General features: G+C 34.1%; 2 protein-coding genes across 5 annotated transcripts in view; one reads left to right on the top strand and one right to left on the bottom strand.

Annotated features, from left to right (window-relative positions):
• The first annotated feature begins 82 nt into the window (after positions 1–82).
• LOC117327106 (tyrosine--tRNA ligase, cytoplasmic-like) lies at positions 83–11,606 on the top strand. Its single transcript, XM_033883939.1, has 12 exons — positions 83–213; positions 1,148–1,246; positions 1,498–1,644; positions 3,980–4,155; positions 4,924–5,053; positions 5,811–5,891; positions 6,369–6,420; positions 6,735–6,917; positions 7,419–7,504; positions 8,113–8,245; positions 8,565–8,995; positions 9,504–11,606. Exons 2-12 carry the CDS (start codon positions 1,181–1,183, stop codon positions 9,612–9,614), a joined length of 1,596 nt encoding a protein of 531 aa, XP_033739830.1. The 5' UTR covers positions 83–213; positions 1,148–1,180; the 3' UTR covers positions 9,615–11,606.
• A 237-nt stretch (positions 11,607–11,843) lies between these two features.
• The window catches only part of LOC117327107 (centrosomal protein of 57 kDa-like), a 36,814-nt gene continuing 33,391 nt past the window's right edge, over positions 11,844–15,266 (bottom strand). For all 4 annotated transcript variants that reach the window (XM_033883942.1, XM_033883940.1, XM_033883941.1 and 1 more), the window contains exon 9: positions 11,844–14,650. In XM_033883942.1, coding sequence (XP_033739833.1) covers positions 14,399–14,650 — 252 coding nt within the window. In that variant the 3' untranslated portion in view covers positions 11,844–14,398. The remainder of the gene's footprint in view (positions 14,651–15,266) is intronic.

Raw genomic sequence — 15,266 nt, 5'->3', positions numbered from 1 at the left:
CTTCTGTGTTCTATAAACAAGTATGATATCAAATATATGTTTAACTACTGATCAGTAACAGATTTTCTTTCAGAATATTTTGCGACATACGGCAAAAGCGTGGACGATGATGAAACTCCAATCCAGAAAGTTGTAACGTCGATCTGTTACGTGAATATTGCTGTCAAATCTAGAGAGCTGGCACTTCCTGATCGGAGCTGAGAGGACGAACAGGTTTGTATTCACATAGAAAATATGTAGGGATACTTAATTTATTTTAGATAAATTCAGAGAACAATTAATAAGTCGACACACTGTCGTAATAGAATGGACGAGCACAGGGACTTGTCATAGACTAATTTAATTGTTATTGCCCTTAGTAGCTGATTGTGAGGATCACAATGCACTAGTCATAGTGGACTGTAAAGTGACGAGGTAAAGCAAGAGTATGTTTTTGTCTCCTTGACTTCGGATTGAAGGGACACGTCAAATTCATAATGATGTAGCCTATGTTTTGACGCTACAGATATCGTGAGAAATAGTGAGTAGAGTGCTCAAATTGCTAAAACAAAACAAGGGTCAGCCAGATTTCGTATCAAGTGGCCTTACACGTAATCGGACTGTTTTTTTCAGCATACAGCAAGCCCCAAGTTCAAATTCATGGCCAGCTGGATATTCTGAATGCGTACATGACTATGGCCTATATATAGTTACAATACATGCAGTTTTGAATTTTCATTGGCCAATAATTAAGCACATCAAAGAGGAAGTTATATTAGTATTATCATAAGAGTAGTGCCTGTATTTCGACCCCATTTAAAATTTATGAAGAAAAAAGCTTAATGATACCACAGGTAAAGGGGATACTAAAAATAAACAGATATATATACTGTAGTTCAATGAATGGTTATCAAAATAATTAACTCACTTACATTTGTATCTTAATTCATTGTGCAAGTATTGCATCATAATTGGACCAAAATTTATTATGAAGATTCATATATATAGTATTACTAAAAGGTAAGTAGATACTGAAAAAAATGTCCTAATAATAGTTATAAATTTTCAAAATGCGAGAAGAAATTCACTTCATATATACATGTATATCAATGTCAAATGCATAGTGTAATTTTCAAAATTCTTACCATGATTTTCTTGCTGCTTTCAGAACTATAAGGTCAATTGTGGTTGAGAATCAAGAATGGCAGAAAACGGGACGAGTCTCTCACCTGAGGAAAAGTTTTCCTTAATTACTCGAAACTTGCAGGTAAATACAAAAGAATTAGTCATTCCTAGCTCTGTATTACAGATCTTCATATGAATTTAGTTCTAGATGATATTCATGATTCTAAACAAGTTGGAAAAAACAAATTCTTTTGTTAAAAATTGAAAACATCTTATTGAAGAATCAAAGTTTTGGGATAAAAATTTAGTTGAACTTTAATGGAGGGACTTTAATTCTGTCTCAAAAGTTGTGTTGTAAGATACTTGAAATTTGACGCATGTTTTGGTATCTAGGAGACCATAGGTGAGGAGAAACTGAAGACAATATTAAAGGAGCGAGACTTGAAGATCTACTGGGGAACGGCCACCACTGGTAAACCTCATGTAGCCTACTTTGTGCCTATGTCAAAGATTGCAGATTTCCTCAAGGCTGGTTGTGAGGTATGTTCTGCTAATTCAGGGAAATGTGTATCATTTTGATAGGTTAAATCATAATTTATGTACCAATCTTGATATCTTGGAGATCCAACCTCTGTAAACAGTTTGGTATGGTTCTGTGCTACCCATACATGTCAACCTCTGGAACCTCCAATGAGGGAGATCTCCCTCATTCCACATCCAAAATGAGGGAGAAAGTGAGTGAAAAAAATCGCGACATTTTTAATACTTTAGGTGATGTTCCTTATGGGCTTGCGCAGGTGTAAATTACCTCGGGCTATACATTTTGATATTTAAATTTGACAACAATGGTTAATTTTAAAGAATAATAATAATTAAAAAAAAAAATAGGAAAAAAAAGATAAATTCATTTAAAAACTGTATTTAGTGAATTATATTATTAATGATGTAGTCACTTGAAATTTGCAACCAGTATACAAAGCAACTACTTATCTCCTGAATTTTTTTTTATTATTTTGTTCTGAAATATTTCTAAATGTATTTATCAAATTATCTCCCTTCCTTTCTCAAATAATAATTACACAGTAATCTATTAACTTTTGTCTTACTTGTAGTTCTATTATGACATTATTTTTATTTTTTTCTGACCCAAATTGAAATCCGGATTTTTGTGGCAGTTTACAACTTTATATTATATAATTGTCCAATTAAAGAAGGCGGCAGTACAAACGCTGGTACTGACAGCTACGATTAAGAAAGGCATTATTGGCTTTCATGTGAGTAAATCTTGTTGACAGATAGTATCAGTGTTTGTTCTTGAAGTGATGTATCCTAGTTGTAATCACAAAATTAACTGACCGTGTCAAATGAAGCCACATGGGTTATAATGTATACACCAGTCAGCAGGCACGCATGCATGGTGACCGGACCGACTCCCCTCTCTCACCAAGCCCCAGGCCAGGGCAGCTACACAGGTGGTTGGGGTGTTTTGTTTACATAATCAGTTCAGGGTCAAAGTGTCTGAGATTTCCGGGGTTTTATGAGGGAAGACTGCTCAAATCCGGGAGAAATTTAACACCGATTCGGGAAATGTACCAAATCAGGATTTAGGGGAAATTTTAATGATTTTCCGGGCACTTCCCGCGTAATCCGGCATGACGTTGTTATGGTTATCTTTACCCTTTGATTAATTATATTCAGGTGCACACAATTAGTGATTGTGTGATTAATTTACTTTGTTTAGACCTAAACTGGAATTCACCTTTCTTCTTTACTTAAGTAATTCATAATAATTCTTATAAGCATATTTGGGAAGTGTGTTTTTCATTTTAACACATTTTAATATAATAGGATAATTAAGACTCAAGATTAAAACATATGATTTGTTATCTGCTGTAAAACATAAATGATGAAATACATGTATATATAAGTGTGTCTGGAGGTTACATGAAAGATGGACACAATATTTATGCATTTAGACTAGTTTTTAATTTTTGATAATGAATTAAATGTTATGAATTTTATGCATTTAGACTTGTTTTGATAATGATTAAGATATAGAAAATATACAAAAAAATAAGAAAATGGTGAAAAAAGCTGGTTGACTGTGTTTCTGAAATTAGATTGTGAATTACTTCCCTTTGTTATTGTCCATCAATGTTAAATATCTAACACATAATAAACACACAGTCAAGTAATAACTCTGAAAGTTTAAATTTTTGAATCATTTATGAATTGTCCTCCATTGATATTTCTTTAATCTATTGTATGACTGCACTATTTACTCATCGCTGATTGGTCTAAACAGTCCACATAGGTCAATGTTGGATGTGATATTAACCTGCAATGACGAAAATTGCACGAGAGGTTAATATTGAAATCCAAGAACCCCTGAATCTAAAACAACACCCGCTGAAAAATATTGACCAATCATGATCAGAGGTCAGTAAAAATTAACTCCGTACAGTAAAAAGGCAGACATCTTAGTCGCTTCAGTCATGACAGACGTAAAAAAAACCGGACAAAATGCCTTCTGGAAATGTTTCTGATGGGGAAGTAGCAAGAATCTAAGATTCTTGAACGAAAAGGATACGAAAAAAAATCAAAGAGAGCCATGGAAATAGCAATTTCTGTCCCGCGCTCCTACATGGAGGCAAAGGCCATTGAAACCGACTTCCTCCAAATGAATGTTTACGAACAGGCACAGCTCGTTTTGCTTTAAAACAAATAAAATACTCCCCTAAGCCTTTGGAAATATAATTTTTTCAGGTTAATAAATCCTCATATTCACATGAAAAAAGGTTGATAATTGTACAGTGTCAACCTTATCAAAAAGCTATAATTGTTAAGTATACTGTAATGTTGAATTTCCTGCCAGGTGACAATCCTGTTTGCCGACCTCCACGCCTACCTTGACAACATGAAGGCCCCATGGGAGTTGTTGAATTTACGTGTCATATACTACGAATCAGCCATAAAAGCCATGCTCAAGTCAATTGGTGTACCTCTTGATAAACTCAAGTTTGTTAAAGGCACAGACTACCAGCTCAGCAAGTAAGTGAGACAGAGTTTTACATAACCAACTCTTAGGATTTCTTTCCATAATAGTGTTAGACTGCATGGAGAGGACATTAGATCTTCAGAATCTGTCCAAACTTTATACAACTCCATACGATACTTGGATTAATAGAATCTTCCACTACAGTATCGTGCAGGGTAGAAAGGTTTATAAATTATAACCGACATGTATAAAAGAAGCTTACGATTAAATCCAGTTGAGAACGCCTGCACATGTTATCAGTCATAACTTTGGGGTTGACAGAGAAAATTTTGACAACAAGTAAAAAGGGAGACAATTCTGTGAATGATGAAAGAAATCTCAGTTGTTTAAGCAGCATGTATATTAGACCTCAAGTAAAGATCATTCTGAGGTGTTCGGTTCATCCCTGACTCGTGATAGTTTGTGTTTCTCAGGCAGCTTGCTTGATGGGCTGTCCTGTTGTCATGGTTGTATCCTTGGGTGAATAACTTTACCCCATTTGATCCAGACTACATTCATGAGAGCTTTTGGTATATTGTTCAGCTAAATAGCCACTGCAAGGAAATTCTGTCTCAAAAAGACCACGATGGTTCACAGAGCATTAACCCCAGCTAAAAATGGAAGCATAAGCAAGAATTTTCAAATTAATTTCAAATATATGTTTACATCCTGTTTGCCAAAAACAGTCTCGATATATCAGTTTCTGAGATGAATTTAAATGACTTTGAGAAAGTTCTTAAAAAGGTATTAACCAAGTCTGACAATTTGTCTTTTAATTATAGAGAGTACACATTAGATGTCTACAGACTGTCGTCATTGGTGACGGAGCATGATGCCAAGAAAGCCGGAGCAGAGGTGGTGAAACAGGTAGACCACCCCTTGCTTAGTGGACTGCTCTACCCCGGTCTACAGGTAAGACTGGTCCATTTCTTAATGAAGGGATGGGCAAATGGGGTTGTAAGCCTCTGCCCACAAATAAGTATCCTTCCTCATTTTTGCGGAATAAATCAATTTAGAAATACTGGTAAGCTTTCAAACTTTTTCATTAGGGAAGGGAGGGGCTAATTTGAGAATTAATATGTTACTTATCACAAAACTGCGAGGTTATAAGAAAGTTGGAAAGGAAGGTTTAAAATAGGTAAAATTAATGTCAGAATTAAATAGAAATGTATGTTTATGATGACTAAATCTGGGTTTTGGTTCTTGTAAAATCATGAATATAATTATAGTAAAAATCAAATTGTAGAAAGAGTTTTAAGGGTAACAGAATTTTGTTTTTGTTTTTGGCTTCATCATGTCCAAACAATTTGAGATATATGAATATTACTTGGGTGAAGATATTGGGAGCTGTTATTGTTAATTATATAGGGGTGGTCATACTTGTGAAATGAAAAATAACAACCTGTAACATTGATATATCCCATCCCCACCACCTCCACCTCCCCCTGTTTTATTTTTGGTACAGTCCTTTTAAGGAAGTTGTGTCTGTGTTTTGAATTAATATAACTTTGTCACAGGATTTTATGGCGAATAGGGTATGGCCGGTTTTACTACCAAATATTGCCCCCCACCCCTTGATCTGTTCTATTGATTGTTGTATATGTGCATAATATTTGAGTTATATATACATGTACACCATTGTCAGCATCTTGTGTCACTTTCTGTTCAGGCCCTTGATGAGGAATACCTCAAGGTTGATGCTCAATTTGGAGGAGTTGATCAACGTAAAATCTTCACTTTTGCAGAAAAGGTAAGTTCCTCAATATTTTTCAAAATTGAAATTCAGTGTTAAAATATAGCTGTGTTGGCTCAATCTGTGCCCTTTTCTCTAAAAAACTAACCTGAGATATGTGATCAAAAAGTATCTCAAAGTTTTCATTTCATCGTGATTTTAGGAATCTTGTCTCGTTTTAATCTTCTCTCGTCAAGGCTCGTAAAAATGAAAACTTCTTAAACTTCTCTCATGTAAACTCATTTGAAATGAAAACTCAATTAGAATCCTATATTTCTGTTATAATGTTCCTCTTGGAAATATATTTCATCTGTTTATGACTTAGTAAACCATTAATCATGATTATTATGTCACTGTGGTAGTTTCCAGTGTAAAAGTGGCTACAGGTAAAAACAAAACATGTATTTTAGACATAAAAAGGGCTTGTTTGAGGAAACCAATATTTTCAAAGTACAAACATGTTATATAACACAAGTAATTGTTACCTGTTTTCAGTACCTTCCACATTTGGGATATGGAAAGAGGATCCACTTGATGAACCCCATGGGTGAGTAATGTAAAGGTCACCAACCAGTGCGTGCCAAACTTTCAAATCTTTTACAGGACATTCGGTCTGATGAAATAAAAATGTTTACCAGACCGGACAAAATTTTACCAGACCAAAAAATACCCAGAGATAAAAATTCAAATCCCACTTCTATAAGGATTTAATTGAATAATGTATGTTATATGTAAGGATTGAATAAAGTTATGTCGAGGTGTATTGACTAATATATTGTATATATTTTAATTGTCATGACAGACCACTCTTGGAAGTCCGTACATTGATCTTTGTGTATTTATTGCTTCCTCAATCTTCAGTACCTGGACTTACTGGGACTAAGATGAGTTCATCAGATGAATCGTCCAAGATCGATCTTCTCGACTCCCCTGCCCAGCTGAAGAAGAAATTAAAGTCTGCCTTCTGTGAGCCAGGAAACATCAAGGAAAACGGTGTCCTGTCCTTCTGTAAATCTGTGCTGTTCCCACTGTCGAAAACAGGAGGTATATATTCTAACAATTTGTTTATAACCTAAACAATATTTAATCTCTATTTTGTATAAAGGCTAACACTAGGAACAAAATTCTCAAAACACAGGTCAGTGTTTAAAGAAGACCAAAAAAAAACCACAAATCTATTTTAATTGGCCATTGAAGTGGAGATTTTCCCTTTAAAATCTACAAAGAAAATTTTGTTTCAATAAGTGCTTATAAATCATTAAAAACAATAATTTCTTGGTCATTGGACTTGAGATTTGTTTGTCATTCTACTAAAATTGAAAGGAAAATTCAATGAGAATTGCGAAAAAAAATTATACTCCTATTGTAGGTGTATCAGTTCAGTTTTGTTTTTCCCCCATAATTGACTTGTGTTCTATATAGTCATATATTTCCAAGTAGAAATAGAATCTTCTAATTTGTTGGTATTAAAAAGAGTAATTTTTGGTGTGTAGGAGTCTTAAGGATGAAGAAGGAAGCTTAGACTAATGATTAGATCTTTTTCAGAATTCAAGGTTACAAGGTCACCGGATCACGGTGGAGACTCTATCTATTCATGTTTTGCAGACCTTGAAGCAGCCTTTGAAAAAGAGGTAAAATGTTTGCTGTGATATATAAGGCTCTAATTTTAGTTCCTATTTTAACCATTAAAATAATGTTGAATTGATATTGAATTAATGTTGAATTAATGTAGAATTCATGTTGAAATCCATATGAAAATACAGACATACTGTATGCTTCAGTCTGGGAACAACGTAACCTCTGATGTAATATTATTTTAACAATAGGTTTTCCTGAAAGAACAAAAGTTGCCAGTAAAAGTGTGTTTCTGAGTGTTAAACGGTTTAGAACAGAGCAAAATGTCACCGAAAGTGTAATTTTAGTAAAATATTTCCTCAATGGGGCAGGCATGCAGGTTCATCAAACAGGAACCAATGAAGGAATGATTTAATTCAAACAGTAACACATAAGACACTGTTACGATCCAATGCTTTCCTTTACATCATATTGCACAGCCTTAGCAAGTGAAGATGGCACCCACCATGCATAGAATTTCTTTATTTCTGGTTTCCTTGTTTCAATGGGACATATATTTTTGCTTAAATAGCCCTTAATTCATATATCCAGTTGTTCTTCAATGAAATCACCTAGATCGAAAGGTTTATTATAAGGGAGATAACTCTGTAAGTGTCTACTTCAGGAAGTACATCCTGGAGACCTGAAGGTGGCAGTGGAGTTTTACCTTAGTGAGCTACTGGAGCCAATCAGAGCCGAGTTCTCTTCTGTTGAGCTCAAGCAGCTGACTGGTAAAGCATACCCAGTCGAGAAGAAAAGTAGGTTTGATGAGAGAACATTTGTTTACAGATGTTGTATATCGGAAACTGATCATGAGTACTCATATAAGATTGACAGCAAATTTTACATGTTATTAGCAATTTCATGTGAGTTCTCTCATTCATATTTTTATATATAGTTAAAGTGAATTTAATCTATCATTATAAACATTTCTTCATAACTTTATAGAGACTGATAAAGGTTATATTTTGAAGTATTGCAATTTATTCAAAGCTGACAATTATGAAAAATTAAATGTGTTGGGTTCCCATGTTTTCTAAACGAAAAGTTTGATATTTGATAATTCTATGACTCTAGAGAAACCTGGCCAGAAGGGAGCCACAGGAACGTCCACAGAGGACAAACTTACACCAGCCAGACTCGACCTGAGGGTTGGAAAAATCACCTCGGTGACAAAACACCCTGATGCGGACTCCCTGTTTGTGGAGACAGTCGACCTAGGGGAGGAGTCTCCACGGACTGTGGTCAGTGGGTTGGCAGGACTAGTGCCAATGGAGGCTCTCCAAGATCGCATGGGTGTATTTCTGTGTAATCTCAAACCACAGAAGATGCGAGGCATCGAGTCTCAGGCGATGCTCATGTGTGGTAGTGTGGACGAACCACGTGTTGTAGAGCCCCTCGACCCGCCAGAGGGAAGTGCTGTCGGTGAAAAAGTATTCTTTGATGGCTACGACGGCAAGCCCGACGAGGAACTCAAACCAAAGAAGAAAGTCTGGGAAAGTTTACAGGTATGATATCAAGTTTAGTTATTCATTAGAAATTTTTCTCAAACACTTTATGTAGCAATATTATCCCCTCATTGGGAATCAAAGGCCTAAAGGATTGTATTTTGTACGTCTGTCCGGACATCCCTCGGACCCTCCTTCAGCACTTGAGCTTGTCTGGGCTCTATCTCATACACTGAAACTCTTTGCTTTGGACATGAGTTTATCTAGGTTAGGCAGTGTATCACATATTAAATGTGAGTCACTCTTAACTTCATTTTGACCATTGACCTATGGTGGGATTTTAATTTGCCAAATTGTTTTCTTTTATCACAAGGAAATTTTTTTTTTTTTTTTAACTGGGTAAGAATTAAGCTTATAACAATTCAGTGTTTTGAGATTTATGTCATTGTAGCACAACTGGCTCAGTGCCTTAGTCATTGAAAGTCATTAAAAATGTATTTTGCTCATGTAGTGTTCAAAAATTTAAACAAAATGGAAATTCAATATTTTTCATAATGTTTCTTTATAGCCTGATCTACGAACCAATGGAGACCGTGAAGCGGAATGGCAGGGAAGTGTAATGAAGACAAAACTAGGAAACATAACATGTAAAACGCTCAAATCCTCGCCCATCAAGTAGTCAGGGTAGACTACCAAAATCTCAACAAGTTACTCTGACAGGACTTAACAGCTGCAGAACAACTCATGGGTTAAATAGGTATTTCCCACGCAGCGTATAAAAACAGAAGAATATTGACTGTGATTTCACTTACAGTATTTGTCTTTATAGGTGAATGAAGATTTCAGATTTCTCTTTAATGGGCTTTCATTTTTTGTACACCATTTTATTGCTATGATGAAGCTGAAGTCAATTCTGTATATTTCTTAAATTTTATCCAAGGTTTCGTGTGAGGTTGTTTCAAAAGCCAACAAAAATCAATCTGCATATTTTGTTGAGGATGTTGTAAAGAGATCTGCCGCTCTCATGAATTCAAAGCACACCCTTCGCATCGAAATACAAATATCTTCAGGTGTGTGGAGATCAACGTTTTTCTGGATGCAGTACAGCTGTACATTTTGTACACATCTTATTTATTTCAATATTTTCATATTATCAAACCACATTTAAGGTTTTGTTTGTATCATATGTTTAAAGGTTAATTTCATTATAAAGATATGAAAAGCTGATATTGTTTAGGATCACTTTAACAGGGAGATTTATCACAAGACAATTATATTTCCATTGTTATCAGGAAACACAATACATGTAATATCTGTTGTCAGTCCTGCTTCTTTCATTTCTATTACTCTTTTATTTCATGGTACACTGTATACTGTATAGGTATTAAATATCATGGGGATTATATTTCACATTTGCCCCAGTTGGACCTTATTCGCAGGTACAATGTAGTAAATTTTGTGCAAGCACGTCTTGTAAACATTCTGCAGTAAACACTTGTATACCTGTGTATATATAAATATTCACTGGGTACCTATTTTTGTGTTACATTAATGAGTGCAAATTCCGGTGTAGGAGTCCATTCTTTCCCCCGTTAAAGTTTCCCCGGGGAAAGAATTGGGTAGCCAATCCCCTGAGGATTTCCCCAACTACATGTATACAGTATAAACCATTAAATCTCAGTGAAAATCTGATATACATACATTTTATTGCCCCATGATATGTCACCTTGACCTTCACATCTTGTTTGAAGGTCTAGCTAGTGTAATATTTTCACACAGAAATTTCATTTCAAGTGCTAAGGTTTTTGTTATGATGTAAAAATCTTATTGGAAACGTGAAGTGAATGTTTTCAGATGATATTCTTGTACACAGGAAATGAATTTCATGGACTAAGCGTCTCTAGTGATCCATTGTTTTACAGGTTTTTTTAGTTGTTTTTTTATAGCAGTCTTAGCATATTACTGACCCTTTGTTTCAGTTTTTTTGTTTTTGTTTTATAGAAGTCTTAGCATATTAATGAAAAACGCTATTTATACTAACAAGATAACTATTTGGAATATTTTTTTTTTTTTTAATGAATTAGAAAAAAAATTCGTAAGATTTGTTGATGATAAGGCTACCAGGGTTGAGGAGACCTGCATTCAGCCCCTGAGCAATCTTTTGGTAAACATTTTTTTTTCCTTCTACAGAAGGGATAAAAAGAATTTCCAGAAAAGAGTTGTCACATAAACCTTGTACAATCTACATTAAAACCGAGATTGAAGTTCCGTCTTTTAATAGCCAAATCACTCGGAGCTAATGTTGCAACATCTGTTACGAAAATTCGGCTGTCAATAATATGATAAATTGAATATGTAAATCACTTCATGGATTTTAACTATTACATCATTTTATAGGAACTTATCATTTCTCAATGATGATGCTTCTTTAAAGATTAAAAAAAAAAAAAAAAGGAGACAGAGACCGTCACGGTCTTGCTATAAACATGGAGTACTTTTAATTGTCTGTTATATAACATTACCTTTATTTGTTAAGAAATATGTGTGAACTATTTCTTGGTAGAAAGAATATGCATGATTTCCTTATCTACTTATTAATTTGAAATTGTGAATGTGCATGAAATGTTATGAAAAATGTGAGAATGGTGAATAAATGTTACAAAATGTCAAATTGATTTTTTCATATTTCTTTGAATCTGTTGACTGTCGATATGGAAATGTTCACCATGTCTTGGGCTCATGATTTCATCCATGTGAACATATTCCTTCATTCTTTGAGGAATTTTGATCAAACAAATACAAATTAAAGGACCATTATGGTATCTCGGACAAGTTCAAGGTTATTGGTTGTCTAGTTAAGATCTAGGTCGCTGTTACTATTTTCAATACAAATACACAAAAGAAATCGTAAGTGTATAAAATATTTATTGCATTACATGTACATCAGATTTATAGGATATAACTATACAGCTATATACAAATATTTACACATGAGAATCACAGACAATTCAGTAGGGCTACCCCAATCTACACAGTTTGCCATTTGATAGGAATGTGAGTTCAGTTTTTAACCAATGTGGAATTACACAAGTAAAGGACAGATGATTTCCAATGCGGAATGTGAAATAGAATGATACTATTCATCCAAACTCTCTCAGATTAAAATGTAACATGAAAAGGTACCGGGGTATTATCAAAGATTTCTCATCCAGATTAATCAAATTTTTTCTCTGCAAGCAAATAAAACTAATATGTATAATTCTTCATCTACATGTAAATCAAATCTGTTTCCTACTTGTGTTCCCCTAATATTACTCAACATTAAGAATATAAAAAAATATTCTGTCAATAAAATTACTTTTAATGAAGTCATACTTTTATATAAGAATGGTCAATTAGGGCTGTTCCATTAAAACATCTACCTGACCCCAGGACTTCTATCCGTGGTTGGAATTCCTTCCTATTATCTCTATGTAATCTACTAAATAAATTCTATAGGTGGTACCCTTTAACCAAACCTGGAGTCCTGGGGTGGGGTAGATATTTCACTGAATTAACCTTTAGAATAAGTATGAATAATCACTCTAACTGACCATACTACATAATGTAATATTCATGTACAGGCTTGATTTCGATTTCGAATTATGTTATTGAGTTATGTTTTTTAATGAAAAATTTGTAAATGAACACTAAACAATTATCACAGACTTGCATGTTCATTTTCACAAAAGTAGGCAAGATGAATCGTTGAAATATCACTTATTGTTCGAAGCAAACATGAATCCTTGTGGCCAGTGTAAAAATGTCGTTTGGGATAGAGGAGTATGCGACACTTTATAAAACAGGTATACCCACAGACAACAACTCGACCAATTAACGTTATTTTCAAAAACCATAAAAGTTATCTCATCTGTGCGGAGATCGTATTTGTACCCCGCACTTCTGACTTTAAGTCTTACGTTCAACTGATCGAGCTCAAGAGAAGAGCAGTTTATTGCATCTAACATTTACCAGGGTTACACATCAAATGAATATAACTCTTGTATTTTGAAGGTATTTATGGAGAAGTACTTGCATAATAAATGGACAATGCTTCCATATTTAGTACAATGCACAATATCCACATTAAGTAAATTGTCGTTGTACTGCAAATATGTGTACATGTATACTTTTGAGCACTCTTCCATACAGGTCCTTTTATTAATTTTCTGTGATGGATGTTGAAAGACATTTCCAACATTTTTAGTGACAACCTTTCGATTCCAACTTTACAACAGAGTAAAAAAAGATCTATATCAGAGGTTTTAAACATCCAATACAGTTCTATTATAATTGAAATGCAAATCTGGTAAGTGGAATATTGGAGAACAACATTGTGTATATTTTGATTATATCGTCATATTTACACACAGTATGCAGATTTTGTTTCTTCTTAAAATTTCCTAATTCTTTATTTTAATAAAAAAATTTTTTACATACACCTGCATTGAAAAAATAAAAAACGATTTTTTTAAATCTGAAAATCTGTAACCCAAACCCAATTTGAAAATGTTCTTGGTTATTCAATATTGCTCCAATATACCTATATCACATTATCACGAAATCATTTCCAGGATGACTTAAGTTTTCAAAAGATATAGTTTTGTCATGATTAAATATTCATATCGGAGTATACACATATTTGGTATAAGGAGAATGCATTCGATTTGAGAGATTTAGCTTATAAAGTAACTGACACAGGGACTTGGAACAATATATATCAAGGTAATAATATATAGATATGGCCCACGATAAGGATCTGTGCCATGTCCCTGTGGTAACTGATTTCTGTATAACAGTTCCAAGTACAACATTTAACCCTATTTTATAACCTTGGAAATTCTAAAGCTGCTCTCACTTTATTAACTCGTCACATATAAATCTTATTTTCTTGTTTTTGATAATCTGAAAGCTGCATTTGTCTAGAATTTATACAACAGACACTAAATGCCTTGACTAATGAGGTTTTTACTGTACTATGAGTATAATTTAAACATATAAGTTTGATACAAAGACAAATGGATATTTATTAGGTACACATGGACAAAACACACTCGGCAAGGATAAGGTTTCCTGTCTTAACTTCTTCACAGACACACAACACTTACATACCGACAAATCTTCTGGGTTTTCTTGTGAGAAATCATTACTGGAGTTTATCAACCATAAAAAAAAGGCAAGATTTTGATTACTTTTATTCTAGGGATGAAAAAGGGGTAATTAATAAGTCTAAATTTTGTCAAAAATACTGCAATACATATTTGACAAGATGTTTGTCAAACACTTTTCACAGTGTTCTTTGAAAAAACATTACACTTTCAACCTAAACATTTCAACTACATTGTATTTTTCATGATATCTCACAAAAAGAACCAAAATCAGAACACAGGACAAGTTGTAAACATGTATAACAAAGATCTAGTGTTATTCCCAATGGAGATCATCTCGTCGTAACGTCGTTTGTAACTTGCGCATGTCCTTTAACACATTGAGTGAGACCTCGCGACCACTAGTCGGCCGTACGTGTACTAGACCCGCCCCACGTCCCTTCGTTTTTATAGTGGTCGTCACTTCTACTTCAGATGCTGTTTGTGTATAATTGGTGTTTGCTGATTTTGGTCGTTGTATTTTCTTCGAATTATCTGAACTTTTCTTTTTCTTCTTTTTCAGGTCAAGCTGAAATAATAAACAAATGAATATCAGTAAAGAATTATCTCCCTTTACCTCTTGGATTTTTAATTTTCATTTTAAAACTGATGGTAAAAAATTAATCATCCATTATTTGAGCCTTGTTTGGAGAGAATTTATATATCAGGCTGTCACTCCATCCAAATGACCTCAACCAACTTTGTAAATAAAATTTGTTGCAATGAAATTAATCTTTGCATGAAAACCTAGCATACACACACGAAGGCAAAATATTATGTTTGCCTGCAATGCTCTGTCATTTATAACATCTATAAATACCATGAGAGAACCTTTCCCTCCCAGTGTTGATTGACGTAACAGACAGTTTATACCTGTAGTACCTTATCAGCGTTGATTGACGTAACAGACAGTTTATACCTGTAGTACCTTAACAGCGTTGATTGACATAACAGACAGTTTATACCTGTAGTACCTTATCAGCGTTGATTGATGTAACAGACAGTTTATACCTGTAGTACCTTATCTGCGTTGATTGATGTAACAGACAGTTTATACCTGTAGTACCTTATCAGCGTTGATTGATGTATCAGAGTTTATACCTGTAGTACCTTATCTGCGTTGATTGATGTAACAGACAGTTTAT

The sequence above is a fragment of the Pecten maximus genome, chromosome 5, assembly GCF_902652985.1.
Source record: "Pecten maximus chromosome 5, xPecMax1.1, whole genome shotgun sequence".
Taxonomy (NCBI): domain Eukaryota; kingdom Metazoa; phylum Mollusca; class Bivalvia; order Pectinida; family Pectinidae; genus Pecten; species Pecten maximus.
This window is presented reverse-complemented; position numbering and strand designations above follow the sequence as displayed.

What these genes read in the sequence shown, in the direction of transcription:
- LOC117327106 (XM_033883939.1), top strand. Translation starts at nt 1,181, where the DNA reads ATGGCAGAAAACGGGACGAGTCTCTCACCTGAGGAAAAGTTTTCCTTA. An exon ending in TCCTCAAGGCTGGTTGTGAG is followed by an intron (nt 1,645 to 3,979) that starts GTATGTTCTGCT and finishes ATTTCCTGCCAG; the next exon opens with GTGACAATCCTGTTTGCCGA. An exon ending in TGCTCTACCCCGGTCTACAG is followed by an intron (nt 5,054 to 5,810) that starts GTAAGACTGGTC and finishes CTTTCTGTTCAG; the next exon opens with GCCCTTGATGAGGAATACCT.